Consider the following 15,436-nt stretch of genomic DNA (forward strand, 5'->3'; position numbering starts at 1 on the left):
GAAATAAACCAAACAACTAAAGGAGGAACACTGCAGGTTCCCATTCATATACAATATCTAGATGTGTGTGTGTGTGTGTGTGTGTGTGTGTGTGTGTGTGTGAGTGTGTGTGTGTGTGTGTGTGTGTGTGTGTGTGTGTGTGTGTGTGTGTGTGTAGGACGTGATGGCAGAAAAAGAACTATAGAGGAGAAGATAAGAACTAAAGTGGGACGAATAAGAGAGTAATGGGATATGTGTGACATAAAAGGGAAAGAGTGACAAATTGGGGAATGAATGGGATAAAATGAGAGGCAGAAGGGGATCGAGGAGGGGGATCAGAAGGACTCTGAGGAGGAGGAACAACAGCAATTTAATGTGAAGATGCTTTAATGAGATCCATTATTTTGTATTCTGACTTTTAAAAAGTTTTTTTTAAAGACTGCTGTTGCTGAGATAGTTATCAATTAATTCTAAGGCAGATAAAACACACATTTAAGAAGCAGAAATATTGAAGGTGTTGCTCACCTGGGGGTGTGTAGGCATCCATGGACGTCTGTACAACCAGGGATCTTCGTTTGGAAGGCATGGGCACTGCCATCTTCCTTTCTTTGTGTTTAGCAAGAGCTGCCTGGACAGCTTCTGTATGAACATCTGAAACCAAGACAGAGCCCAATTATTCTACCATTCAGACCAACCCTCTGTCCCTGTGGTACATGAGATCTTTGTACTTATGCGAAAAAATAAATGGGTAAATGAAAGCAAAGTAGTTAGTCCCACCAGTCTGAAATCCCCAGTAGACAGAAACATTTAGATTCATTCACTTTATTAGCATTCAATCTTTATAAACAAAACAATGGCTCTAAAATACTCATGGCTTTTCATAGAGTAAATGGACCTTGACCATTACAGGTCATATGTTCAAGCTTGATAATTTTTTTCAATATCCCATTAGAGGAAGAATATGTGCCTCATAACTCATAGTCAGAAAGTATAAGCTACAATCCAGGCACCGTGTTAGACATTTTATAAATATTAACCCATGATATAAATTCCACACATTACTGAATGCCAAATTTATGTTTATTTTTCTCCACTGCTAGAGATAGAAGGCAAGATGCTGCATACACTGGCAAGAGCTCTAACACTAAACTACATCCCTAGCCTGAATGCATCCTTTATAAAGCAGCATCGTCACTAAGGACTTGGGGTCAGGAGACAGTAGGAAACACTGAGTTACACTGAGCAATTATTTTTTTTCTGTAACAAATTTTGACAAATTATTTACTTGGTGAGAACTATAGGGTATAATTCAGTTTTAGTGAAAATAGATTTTTTCCTTGCAATTTATTCTAATTGAGGATTCTCCCCATACCTCCTCCCAGATCTTCCTGATTATCTATTCACCCAAATCCACACCCTTTCATTCTCTCTCTCAAAATACAAATAGGTATCTAAAAATAATAAGGGAAAATAAAAACAAAGAAACCAGAATAGGACAAAACAAACAGAAGGAAAAAATGCCTAAGAGAAAGCACAAGAAACACATATAGATGCAGAGATGCACACTTTCACAAACAGAAATCCCACATACGAGAAACCATAATATATTCACAAAAGACTTGTAAATAAAAAAGAAAAAACATGCCCAGACAAGGAACCTCCAAAAATGGCATCAAGTTTCTGTTGGCCATTTACTGTTGGACACATGGTCAGTCCTTAAGAATGATTTATACACCCAGTGAAACTCCATTGGAGAAAACTAATTTTTCCTTTATGAGTAGTTATCAATTGAAGAGATCTTCTGGAATGAGGGCTTGTGTCCACTTTTCCTCTCAGTGCTGAAACCACATTAGGCTTGGGCCTGTGCTTGCTGTCACAGTCTCTGTGAATTAATATGTGCATCAGTCCCACTGTGTTCGGGAGACCTTGTTTCCGTTGGTGTCATTTATCCTCACTGGCTCTTACAATCTTTTTGTCTCCTCTTCCACAGATTCCTAAAGCTTTAAGGAGAGGAATTTGATGAAGACATCCCATTTAGAACTGAGTGTTTCAAGTCTCTCACCCTCTGCATATTGTTCCATTGTGGGTCTGTTTTTGTTCCCATCTATTGCAGGTGAAGCTTCTCTAATGATGGCTGAGCAAAGACACTGTTCTATGGGTATAGTAGAATGTCCTTAGGAATCATTTTATTGCTGTGTTCCTTTGGGGACATGCCTGTCTTAGTTGCTGTTCTATTGTTATGAAGAGACAACATGATCACTACAACTCTTATAAGAGAATACACTTAACTTGAAGGCTTGCTTATACTTTCAGAGGTTTAATCCATTAGCATCAAGGCAGGGAGCATGGCAGCAGGCATGGCGGAGAGGGAGGGAGGGAGGGAAGGAGGGAGAGAGAGGGGGAGAGAGAGGGGGAAAGGGGGAGAGAGAGAGAGAGAGAGAGAGAGAGAGAGAGAGAGAGAGAGAGAGAGAGAGAGAGAGAGAGAGAGAGAGCACCTGTGTGGTCTGGCATATGCCCTTGAAAACTCAAAGCCTAGTGATACACTTGCTCCAACAAGGCCACACCTCCTAATCTTTCTAAAGCTATCAATGAGTTCCACTCCAGGATGACTAAGCATTTAAATAAATGAGCCTATGGGGGCCATTCTTATTCAAACCACAATACCCAAGAATGGTATACCTAGATCTTGAGGTAAATCTATTCCCTGATTCCTGAGCAATCACTACAGTGATCTCCATAGTACCTGTCTGTATAAGCTTGTAAACACACCAGCAATGAATGAGTGTTACCCTTACTGAACATCCTCAATAGTATGAGCTCTCATTTATTTTATTGATCTTGGCCTTTCTGACTAGTGTCAGATGAAATCTCAAAGTAGTTTTGATTTGCATTTCCCTGACGACTAAGTATGTTGAACATTTCTTTAAGTACTTCTCAGCCATGTGTATTTCCTCTTTTGACAATTCTCTGTTTAGATCTATATCCCATTTTTTAAATTGGATTATTTGTTTTTTTTTTTTATTTGAGTTCTTTAAATATTTCAGATATTAGTCCTCAATCAAATGTGGAGTTGGTTAAAAGAAAAATCTTTTCCCATTTTGTAGGCTGATACTTTGTCTGAATGATGGTATACTTGCCCTAAAGAAGCTTTTCAGTTTCAAGAGGTCCCATTTATTAATTGTTGACGTTAGTGCCTTCAGTATGGGTATTCTCTTCAGGAAGTCGTCTCTTGTGCCAGTGAGACTTCTCTCTCTCTCTCTCTCATAATAATAATGTCTTTTTCCAGTGTATATTTCTCGCTTTTTTAATAAAAAAAAAATCGGGTGTCCATAGGTTTGTGTATTTACGTCTGGGTCTTTAATTCAATTCCATTGATCAGCATGTCTATTTTGATGTCAATAGCATGCTGTTTTTATTTCTATAACTCTGGTATAATTTCAGATTGGGATGCTGATATCTCCAGCAGTACTTTTATTATTTAGTATTGTTTTAGCTTGTGTGTGTGTGTGTGTGTGTGTGTGTGTGTGTGTGTGTGTGTGTGTGTTTCCATATGAAGATGAAAACTGTCCTTTCAAGTTCTGTGAAGAACTGTGTTGGAATTTTGACAGGGATTGCATTGAATCTGAAGACTGCTTTGGTAGGATGGCCAATTTTATTGTATTAATCCTACCATCCTATGAGCATGGGAAATCTTTCCATTTTCTGGTATCTTCTTCAGGGACTTGAAGTTTTTTTTATCATACAAGTCTTTAACTTATTTTGTTAGAGTTACCACGAGATACCTTCTTTAAGACTATTATGAAAGATATAGTTTCCCTGATTCATTCTCAATCTGTCATACAGGAAGACTATGGACTCGTGCGTTTTTTATTCTGTTACTTTGTAAAACTGTTTATCAGCTGTAGGGGTTTCCTGGTGCAATTTTGGGGGTCATTTATGTATACAATCATATCATCTGTAAATAAAGCTATTTTGACTTCTTCCTTTCCTGTTTATATCTCCTTGATCTCCTTCAGTTGTCTTATTGCTCTAGCTAAAACTTCAAGTACTATAGTGAATAGGTATGGAGAGAGTGGAGAACCTTGTCTAGTTACTGATTTTAGTGGAAATACTTTGAGTTTCTCTCCATTTAGGTTGATGTTGGCTATGAGCTTTGCATGTTGCAACTTTCTAACTGAGATGAGACAGACAAGAGACAACCAGCTAGGGTAGAAAACTAATGGAAGATGTAACCCAGAGGCACAGAGTGGTTACTCTGAATTGTAAGGCCAGAGAAGTACTTCTGAAGAGTATAAGTGAACAGGATTATTTCTAAAGCATACAAGGATACTGAAATTCTAGGCACCAAGCTATACGCAGAATATGTTGGTTGAGAGAATGAAAACCAGAGGCCAAGGAGGCTGCAAACATACTGGAATTGCCAACAGGGTACATCCTGTTCTAAGTAGGACAGAAAACAGATGATTTTAAGCAGGCAAAGGATGTGGTTGGTGTGTGTGTGTGTGTGTATGTGTGTGTGTGTGTGTGTGTGTGTGTGTGTGTGTGTGTGTGTGTGTGAGAGAGAGAGAGAGAGAGAGAGAGAGAGAGAGAGAGAGAGAGAGAGATCATTCTGGAATGTGTATAGAAAACTGTAAGAAAAAATGAGACCATTTCCAGAGAATAAGACCTCTTATTCCCATTGTAGCAGGGAGCAAACAGGTTATGAAACTTAAGAACTATTATCTGAAGACAGGTGTGACTAACCCTAAGGATGCCACCACCCATCTGCTACCCCCTCCGGAATGGTTTAGCCATTAACTTGCAGGACAGGATCTTTACATCTTCCCCAAACTCTACACAGGCAATTCAACTTTCTGCTGGAGCAGGGCTCAGTCAATTATAGCCTCAAACTCTTCTTGCCAATTATTTCATTGGCACACAGCTACACTGCTTATCCATAGTCTATTGCAGTGGTTCTTGACCTTCCTAATCCCTTACTATAGTTTTTCAGGTGATGACCCCCAACCACAAAATTATTGCTATTTCATAACTTTCATTTGTTACTGAGCTATGTCTCAGTCCCTAAAACCATCAGAAATATGTATTTTATGATGATTGTAACTCAAAGGTTGAGAACTTCTGGTCTGTGGCTATTCCACACCACAGAGGGACACTATGATGTTCCAGAAAGCCCCAAGCTTTTGCCATCTTGCACTTTAGAGAAAATATTTGCTGATCTCATGTTAAAGCTATTAAATGACATGCATAATTAACTTAATATACTGCTTAATCTTTTTCAGCCTTTGTGTGAACTGTTTTCTCATCAACTAGACTCAGTACCATGAGATAATCTAGTTTTCTAGTTATTATTTTTCTTATGTTATCAGAACAAAAGCCAGTAAACAGAAGACCATAGATTCATGATTTATCTGAAGTTCTCAAAGAAGGTCAGATGTCATGAATTATCTTTAAATCCAACATTTTCAATTTCATATATCTTTCTTTTAAAACTTTTTGGTGGTAAACTGACATTTGGAGAAAATCCTCAAAGGCAACAAGAGAGAACTCCTATGTGATTTTATCCTGATTGAACAACTATTTACACTTTCTCCTAAGAATTTTTCCTTTCCTCTTTTTGCTTCATGGATCACTTCAGAACTGTATGAAAGTAAGCTGTAGAAGATATATCATTCATACCTAAATATTTCTGTTCATTTCCCCCAAACAAGGATTTTCTTTTACAGACAATTATTTCTCTACAAATCGGGAAATTTAACAATGACATATTACTAATTAATCCAACGACTGTGTCCAAATCTGGTCAATCAACCTAGTAATTTTCTTTATATTTATTTGGTCTTCCTAACATATGATCTATCCCATGATAAAAGACTGGATTTGTCACATTATCTTTATTCTCTTTTAATCTGGAAGTTTCTCAGATTTGATTTTCTACAAGCTAGACATTGTAAAGATGAAAGACCACTTTCTTCACAGCTTGAACTATTCCTTATGACTGGATTTAGAACTGTTTCCTTATGATTGCATTTAGATTAAGTTTGCCAATGGCGACATCACAGACTAATTCACCTCAGTAGGTGAATGTTGACATTGGTTACTTTGTACAGTGGTGTCCACCAAATTCTTCCAGAGAAAAGATCCTACTTCCCACTGCAAATAAGAAATAATTCGGAAGTGGCTGAACAGGTCTAACAATTCCAGCTACTCAGGAAGTGAAAGCAGAAGGATCTCAAGTTCAAGGTCTGCCTGACCTCTACACTGAACTCAAAACTAATCTGAGAAGCTTAGCATGACTCCAAATCAAATAAAAGGTGAAAAGAGGGCTGAGGATATAGCCCAGTGGTAGAACACTTACTTGCATGAGAGACACTGGGTTCAATTCCCAGTATGCCCTCACCCTATTGGCAAAGTAATCTACAAAGAGATTCTTTGAAACTGTAAATACATTTAAAAGAAAAAAAAGCAATTGCTCAACTTCTCTACTTAACTGGGCAAAAGAAAGATATAAAACAAAACAAATTAACCATGATTAAAGATATGTTTTTTCTCTGCTGAATTTGATTTTAGTTATTGCTGCTGTCAAAGCTCTCAGACAAGCCTGGGTAAAGTTCTACACTACATATATAGCAATATTTATATATAAGTACTACTTATTTTAAAAACTATTTTAAAGATTTCTGAGGAGGGAATATTTTACTGAGAAAAGTGATTATGTAGGTTAGTCCAGGCTAAGGAGTAAAAAAGTCAAACCATTCTTATGAAATAAATGACTGTTATAATTGGAAAATCTGAGAACACAACATCACTACAAAATGCCAATGTATCAATGAGGGGTTAAATGGATCTTGTGGAAATGATGGGTGAGGATTGGCATGAATCACCACAATCATTAAGTGGTGACTCTGATAAACCCAAATGTTTTGAAAGCTTGAAGTTGGCTCCATGCAGCATTAAGTTACTCCTATTAAATATAACTTACTTGAGCAATAAGCAAAACAGTCATTTGATTACACAAGAAAAGCATACCCTACATCATTATGGATTTTTTTTCATAAAAGACTAAAACAGTTTCATACACAGTTTTACTAAATTCTTCCTATGCAATCAAAAGAAAACAATTTTAAAAAAAGGATATTTCAAGTCACAAAGAAACCAGCATCCCTTTGTTAGGGAATGTTCTTCATAATAAATAAGAGATGTGGAGGAGTTCACTTACAGCTGAACTACAGGTATCCAGTAACACAAACAAGAAATACATATCGTAGCAGTCGTAACAAGGACAGATTGTTGACTTACTAGCCAAGTCAAGCAACATATAAATCCAATAAAGTAACTAAAATTTAAAAATCTGTTTTTAAAGCCTGCTAGATGAGTCAGTGAATAAAAATATCTACCACCAATCCTAAACCTAAGATTGATACTCAGGACCTACATGGAAGAAGGCAAGAAGCTATTCCCACAAATTGTCTTTGGCCTCTACATGTATGCCATTAAATGGCTACACACATGTACACAAAATAAATCCACTGGACTGTATACATTAAAATATTTTCAATAACAGCAAGTCTTACTTTAAAAGTCTTACTTTTAAAGTTTTACTTTAACCTTAAAGTATCACATTGGTTTAAAACATCTAAAAGAGCACTGTGATGATTTCATCAATTATATTGTGAATAATAATTATAAGGGAAATGATCGTATCTCCTCCTCAAACCGATTCCTGTAGACCCCTGCAACAGCACATGAGGCCTATCCAAATATGGCAAAAAAAAAAAAAGTAGGAAAGAGTTAACTTTCTAAAGCTGGAGAAGACTCTTGAGCCTGCAGTTTCGTTGTGGCTCACAATATTCTGTACAAAGCTAAGTAAGAATGTCTGAGACAGAATTTTCCTTCATGCATTAAGAAGATCCAGTGTTAGATAATCTAAATCAAACCTCAACTACTCAAACCAAACAGGAGTGTTTGGCTGCTAACATCTTAGAAAAGTAATCAGCCATATGAGAAAATAGACCTCTGAGGAAAGATGGTTTTAAAAAGATGCATCAGTGAGAGGAGAGACTAAGCCCAGGTCACTGTGTGACTTTCCTTTTGTTCTTATCCACAAAGTTGAATGTATGTCTAACTGTCAACTAGAAAGGAAACACCCACTGTTGTTACTGTTACTGGGACTGGCTTCAAAGAATCTGGATCAAAAGGCTGTAGTAGATCTGTGATGTTTAATAATGACCGCCAACTTCATACGATCTAGACTCACCTTCAAGACAAACTTCTGGTATGTCTGCTAGAAATTTTCTACATTAGATTAACTGGTATGGAAAGAAGAACCTTGAAATGTGGATGGCATCATTCTATGGGCTTTGTGTGCTGTAGGTGAGTCTCAGACTGCATAGAAAGAAGAAAGCTAGCTGAGTGCTGGCATTCATTGCTTTCTGCTTGACCATGGATACACTGGGACCAATAACCTCTTGTTGCATACCTTCCCAGTCACGATGGATTATATTCCCTCAAACTATAAGCCAAAATAAATCCTTTAAGTTGCTTCTTGTTAGCTATTTTGTGACAGCCACAGGAAAAGTGATGGATATAATGTCTAACAACCAGAGAGTCAAATCCTGAAGAAGAAAAGGGCAAGGCTAAGATCTGGGCTCAGGACAAATGAGAACTTGATTATGTATGCTCTGTCTCCTGAAAGTGTGAGAACCAAGGGATCACAGGAAGTCCCCAAAACCCCAGCTAGTCTCAGTACCTTGGACACAGGAAACAAGAACTGTTTAAACATTTAAGACTAGAAAGGGGGGTATTATCTGAGATATAGGGTGAAACCCCACATAAATTCTAAAAGAGCACATGCAATTAAAAACTTTGAGGACAAAATGGTAATATGATAAAATAAATAGGTTGCTACAAAACAGATCTTCCTTTTATCTTCATGAGTCTATGAATGAAATTTACCAGCTGTGATGCATTAGAAACGCATTAAAGCACTTGATTAAGTGCTTCACAAAATCTTAATTAAAATGTTCTTGATGCAGTTTTTTTCAGCCAAATGAATTAAAAACTAGATGAGAGGCTGTGAAAGGGAAATGACGAAAAGAAAAAAATAAACCTCACTTATGTGAAGGTATTTGGTCAGATAATGAAGTTCAATTTACACTGAGATGTCATGATGTCTTTCTAATGAGAGTCTGTAATGTCCACAAGACCTTAACAGGACCTGAGGATCACACTAGACACATAGACCATGTCATGAATTCCAATTGAAATTCCATTTGAAATACAAATGGCTACAAAGACAAACCTCACAGGAAAAGACTTAGATCCTAGTGTGCACTATGCTGCAGAAGGTAACTGACTTCCTCTCTAACTATCACTATCCATGAGTACCAAAAGGTGGCCAAAAGCTAGGAAATGACAGCCAACAATGTCAGGGAAATGGAAAAATGACTTTGAGGTAGATCACAAGGTGGCCTTAATATAGCATCAAAGCAAAAAATAAAGCTAAGCAGCAAAGTTATAACCTAGGAAGTAGTAAATGAGACAGACATAAAGGAATCCAGGAGGGATAGCTGGACTAAGGTCTCCCACAAAGAATACTGATTTCAAGCTTTTGGTAGCAAGGACTGTGGTGCTCTGAGAAGAATGTGTCATGCTCTGCAATACCATTTGGGGAGGGAGACCATGCTGCCTAGGTAAGCATCAGGTAACCTATCATTCATGAGTAAGAGAAGTTGGGAGCCCTACAGAAGATACAAGGACAAAGAAGTGAAGTCATTGCTCCTGAACCACATTTTGTTGTCCCCTATGAACAGCTAGCCCAAATCTGTAAAGGGCTCAGATTCACTGTTACTAGAGAACATCATGGAAGTTGTCTTTGGAACTAGGTGACAGAAATTGCTAGTTTTCTCCTTCAGTGATACAGGGTCAATCTTTCTTGTCTGTGCTCTTCTCTTCTCTAACAGTTTATAGTTTATTCACTTTATTGACTTTCCTCCTATTAATAGCCCAAAAGCACTCAACTATAGACACTAAATGATTCAAGGCCAGCTTTACACAGCACAAAATTAGCAGATCACTGTTGTTAGTAAACAATATGTTAGGAACTTCTTATATTTATAGCATTAAGCACATCATATTAAGAGTCATTTCTTCAGCAGAATTTCAGAAAGTACTGGAAATAATAAACACCTTTCCATGACACACATTGCTTGAGGAAAAGGCACTAGTGTCTCCCTCAGCAAGTTTATTAAAAGCTCAGTAATACAACAAAATGTTGGGTAACTCTGGCTCCTTTGTCCCCATTTCCTGCAAGCATCTCTTTCTAAAGTAATCACCATGGGTGACTGACTTGTAAATCAGTCAGTTCCCACTTCTCCAACTCAGTCCAGGATAGACCTTTCTGGCTTCTAACAATTTATCTACTTTATTACTTCCTCTAATAGAAATTTGAAGTTTTTCTTTTCATTTAGTTCTATGAACTGAGGATCTATATTAATGATGGAAGGCACAATGAATTTAGCAATGGGAAAATACATCTGTATTTCTTTAGAAACAACAGGATTAAGAACATAGGCTTTGGTGGAAAAAAAAACACCAGTTCTATTTGTTATTGTCAGTATTAACTTTAAATACAATTTTGGTCTTGTTGTCTTGTGTTTCAAGGTAGTATACTGATACATAATCCAGGCTGGCTACAAACTCACAGCAATCCTCCTGCCTCCCACATACTGGGATTACAGTTATGCACCCCCATACTAGGCTTGAATAGATTTTCTCAAGGCAAGAATACAATTTCATCATCTATTAAATATTGAATATTATCACATAGTTGCTGAAAGAATTACATAAGATACAAAAAGCAAAACAGTAAATACCTGTTGCACAACAAGTACAAGATGACAGCTGCTTTCATCAATATTTGGAGGCAAACAGATTATTATACTGAGTATGCAACACTTAAAAGGCACAGAGGGGTTAGGCTGCTGACTCAACCTGGTCTTCATATACTGCACCATAGAGCAATAATACTATGGAACACATGACAGTTGTGGTGCACATGTCATCGACAGTCACCCAAATACACTTATTCTGATGTAGATGTTCCTGTCTGGCTATAGACTGCAAGAAAAAACAGCTATGAACCACATGTGAACAGCAAGGGATAATATAGATGGTGTTCAACTCTATAGGAGCCAGTGAATTACTCTATTCCATTTACCTACCATTAGCCATACCATTTACCTACAGGCTCTGATAGAGAATTCTGGAGTTAAATCCCTCCAATTCCTCCACAAAAAACAACCACTAGGATACAGGTTCTTTCTATTCATGAGACTCTCCAAGTCAAAAGTCTAAGTAAGGTCAATGAACAGACAAAGTCAGGAAATAGACAGATGTTCTTAAAGAACAGAGAACTCTTCTTTTGGAGTTTTGAATTTTGTTTTGAGATAGAACCTCCATATGTAGCCCAAATTCACATAAAAGTTGTGATCCACCTGCCTCAGCCTCTCACATGCTGGGAATGAAGGAGTGCAACAGCACACTCAGAAATACTCTGTCTCACTCTGAAAATAACTACTATCCTGAAAAAATGATGAGCAAATACCATCATCTGCTACCAGCTCAGTTAGTACAATACATTGGCTGATGTTAATAAGGAAACACTGACAATTTGTTAAATAACATCCATGCTATCAAGTGCACATTTGGTGGTAATAATCAGTGTGTTTAATAACATGAAACATGAATAACAGTGTGAAACAACATGAAGATACTAGTGTCATACATGATAGCGTCACTGCTCCTCAAGCCCTCTGTGCCTTGACCTTCATTCTTTCAACTCTAATCTTTGTCCAACCTCCTGACTCTTTTTTTAACCCTCTCTAGATGTACATTTTCCATAATGATATGAAGATGAAGTCACAGGATACCTGCCCTTTTCAGGTTGATGCTTTCACTTACTAAGACACTGTTAGGTTTCATTGGTATCTTTTCATGGATCAATAGTATACTTCTTTTTACCAGTAGTAATCCACTGTCTGGTGTATTTTAAAATGGATAAATGAAGACACATCTTAGGTTCTTCCACTTTTACCCATCAAGAACAAAGTCACTATGAACACTGGTGTGAAGGCTTTTTGTTTTTTGTTTCTTATAACCACATCTTCAACTCCTTTGTGTACACACAAGGGAGTATGTTTAGCTTTATAAGAAACTGCCAAACTATCTCCTTAAATGGCTATGTAATTATGCATCCTCGCCACCAATGATAGACCTGTTGCTCCATGTCTTTTCTAGCCTTCAATTTTCATTATTTTGGTAGTATCTTACCTTATTAGTCTGCATTTCTCTGATGACATATGCCAAGCATCTTCTCCCATGCTCTATTAATCATCTGTGCATCACTTAGGGGAGATATCTATTCACATCTTTTATTATTTATCTGATTTTAACAATTGATACGAAAAAAGGAATCAGTGTAACCTAATAGTTGTGATGGAACCTCTCTTCAAATTAAGAATAAAGATGGACCCCCTCCATTATTGAATATGCATGCAGGTTCCAAGATAACATCAAGCAATATTTAATTGTCAGAAATGAATTTTCCACTGTCCATGTTTTAATTTGACTGCTTTCTTACCCTTTTAATAGGCTGGCTATTAGTCCTTTATAACCTATCATTGAAAGATTAAAAGAAACTCAGATTTGTGGCCTATCTTTCACTATATTAGAGCACAGCCTTCTAATTTCAGTCAAGTCCAGCTTTTAATTTTTCCTTGTGGATTGCATTTTGGTATGTTACCTAAAATTCATCACCACACTGAAGTTCATCTCTATTTCCTCCACACCGTCTTCCAGGAACTTTGTGTTTTACATATGGCACTGTAATCCTTTTTCACTTCAGACCTAAATTCAATGTCTAGTGTTTTTGCTTTGTTTTGCTTTTATATACATGTGCAGCTGTCCTACTACCATTTTTCGACAGGATGATCTTTCCCCATTGCTGGTCCACTTCTGGGCTGTCTATGATGTTCTACTGGCTAACACTTCTGTTCTCTTCTCATTTAGTTTCATAGTAGGCCATGAACTAAGATGTTTAATTCACATTTCATATGAACTTAAGAATAAATTTGTTGATAAAAACAAAAGAAAAAATCCTGGATCTCTAATAACCATCTCAATTTTATGTGATTGAAATTATATTTAACATACTGATCAAGTCAGATGAGTTTTTGTTTCTCCTTTTGGTGCTGGGGTTCAAATATAGGGCCTTGTATATAGTAGGCAAGGGCTCTACCATTGAGACAAATTCCTAGCCTTATATATTTGAAATGTAAGTTTTCCTAAGTAAACCACTAAAAGTATTTATTAATGTCTTTAAAAAAATCTTACAAGGGACATATGTTACCTGATGTATGTGAAGAAGATGTATGTATGTCAGAGAACAACTTCAGAGAGTTGGTTCTCTTCTTCCACCATATGGATCCTGGAGCTCAAAGTCAGATTGTCAGGCTTGGTAGCTTATGTGCTGAAACCCTCTTAAAGACAAGATCCTGCTATAGAGTCCACTCTGGACTCCAGATCCCCATCTTCCTATCTTGACCTCCAAAATTCGGGAATCATGGGCATGTGATGCTATACTTGGCATTCTTCTAGTTTCATTTGTTGTTTTCCTTCCATAATTATGCATGTGTTTTCTTAGCATTTTACTTAGGTACTTCATATTGTAGTGCCAATTATAATATGTTGTAAAAATTCAAATTCTAAAGGTTCATTGCTAATACATGAAAGAATAATTTGTTCTTATATCCTGCAATCTTGCTGTGACTGGATATTAGCTACAGGAGCATTTTTCTATCGTTGCTAAGGCTTTGTGATTTCTACATATAATCTTGTCACCCAGGGATGTCTAGTTTATCTTCATCCTTATTACCTGTGTAGTTTCTTTCCTTTTCTCTATTGTTATCTAGGATTTCTAGTATAATACTGCATAGGAGAGACAACCTTTACCTTGTCCATGGATCTTAGTGGAAAATTCATTTCTGACAATTAAATATTGCTTGATGTTATCTTGAAACCTGTATGCATATTCAATAAATGGAGGGGGTCCATCTTTATTCTTAATTTGAAGAGATGTTCCATCACAACTATTAGGTTACACTGACTCCTTTTTTCGTATCAATTGTTAAAATCAGATGACTTTTTGCCTTCTTTAGCTTGTTATTTTGATGAATTTGTTGACTCACAAATGTTAAGCCAGTCTTGTACTTTGAAAATCAATTCCAATGGATAAATTCATATAATTCCTTGTATACATTATTACACTCAATTTGCTATTATTCCTAAGATTTCTGCATCTAATTCATAAGACATTTGTCTGTAGTTTTATAGTATCTTTGCATAGTTTTGTCTTAGGGTATTTATTCCAAATTCCTGCAAGACACAACTTAGATTTTTAATTTATTAATTATTATAATTTCTTAGGGTTTTTTTTTTTATGTGCATTGGTGTTTGGCCTGGATGCATGTCTGTGTGAAGGTGTCGGATCCCCTGGAACTGGAGTTAGAGACAGTTGTGAGCTTCCATGGGGTGCTGAAAATTGAACCTGGGTCCTCTGGAAGAGCAGCCAGTGCTCTTAACCACTGAGCCATCTCTCCAGTCCCAATTTCTTAGTTTTTAATGCATACTTTCAGTTCTAAACATTTCTAAGCATTGCTCTTTACTCACCTCACAAGTTTGGTCATATGTGTTTTAATTTTCTTTTAGTTCAAAATATTTTTCAGTGTCTTGCAACTTTGATTCATGTGCCACTTAAAAATAATGTTATGAACCTCCAGGTACTTTGGAGTTGTCCATCTCTTTCCATTATTAACATCAAGTTTAATTCACCAGTGGTTTGTGAACATAGTTTATTTCCTATTGTGCTAAAGATAATTTATGACTGAGAATATTAGCTGCCTTAGTGAATATGTTCTGTATAAACTTAACAAGTATGAATTCTCTTGATGTCTGAAATACCAACTGTACCAATGAAGTCCAGTTGACTGATGTTACTGTTCAGTTCACTTATGTCCTTCCTGATTTCCTGCTCCTGGATCTTTCAATTGCTGGTACCGTGAAGCTGTCATGTCCCACTATCACATAATGGTTCATTCCTTGTTGCTAGGTTTCTTGCCTCACATACAGTGATAGTTTATCATTGGTCACCTATATATTAAGGATTGTTTAGTTGCCTTTTCCTCTTCTTGCCTTTATCTGTGGCAACTGACCTTACCCCCTAGGTATCCTAACTAGAATTATAATGCGTACTTTCCCCATCTCTTTAATTTACAACTGCATATTAAACCTAGATCTCTTGTAGGAAATACAGACCTGAGTGTTATTTTTAAATCCACTCTGAAATCTCTTCACATATTTAGATTTCTGAGACTTATGCTAGTTGCTAAAAGATATTTGCATA

At 36.8% G+C, this 15,436-nt stretch overlaps 1 protein-coding gene across 4 annotated transcripts in view; it reads right to left on the bottom strand.

The window, feature by feature from the left end:
- Dip2c (disco interacting protein 2 homolog C) overlaps nt 1-15,436 on the bottom strand; it is a 408,405-nt gene that overhangs the window by 140,919 nt on the left and 252,050 nt on the right. For all 4 annotated transcript variants that reach the window (XM_028859456.2, XM_028859459.2, XM_028859474.2 and 1 more), the window contains one exon: nt 505-630. In XM_028859456.2, coding sequence (XP_028715289.1) covers nt 505-630 — 126 coding nt within the window. The remainder of the gene's footprint in view (nt 1-504; nt 631-15,436) is intronic.

This window comes from Peromyscus leucopus, chromosome 5, assembly GCF_004664715.2.
Source record: "Peromyscus leucopus breed LL Stock chromosome 5, UCI_PerLeu_2.1, whole genome shotgun sequence".
Classification (NCBI taxonomy): domain Eukaryota; kingdom Metazoa; phylum Chordata; class Mammalia; order Rodentia; family Cricetidae; genus Peromyscus; species Peromyscus leucopus.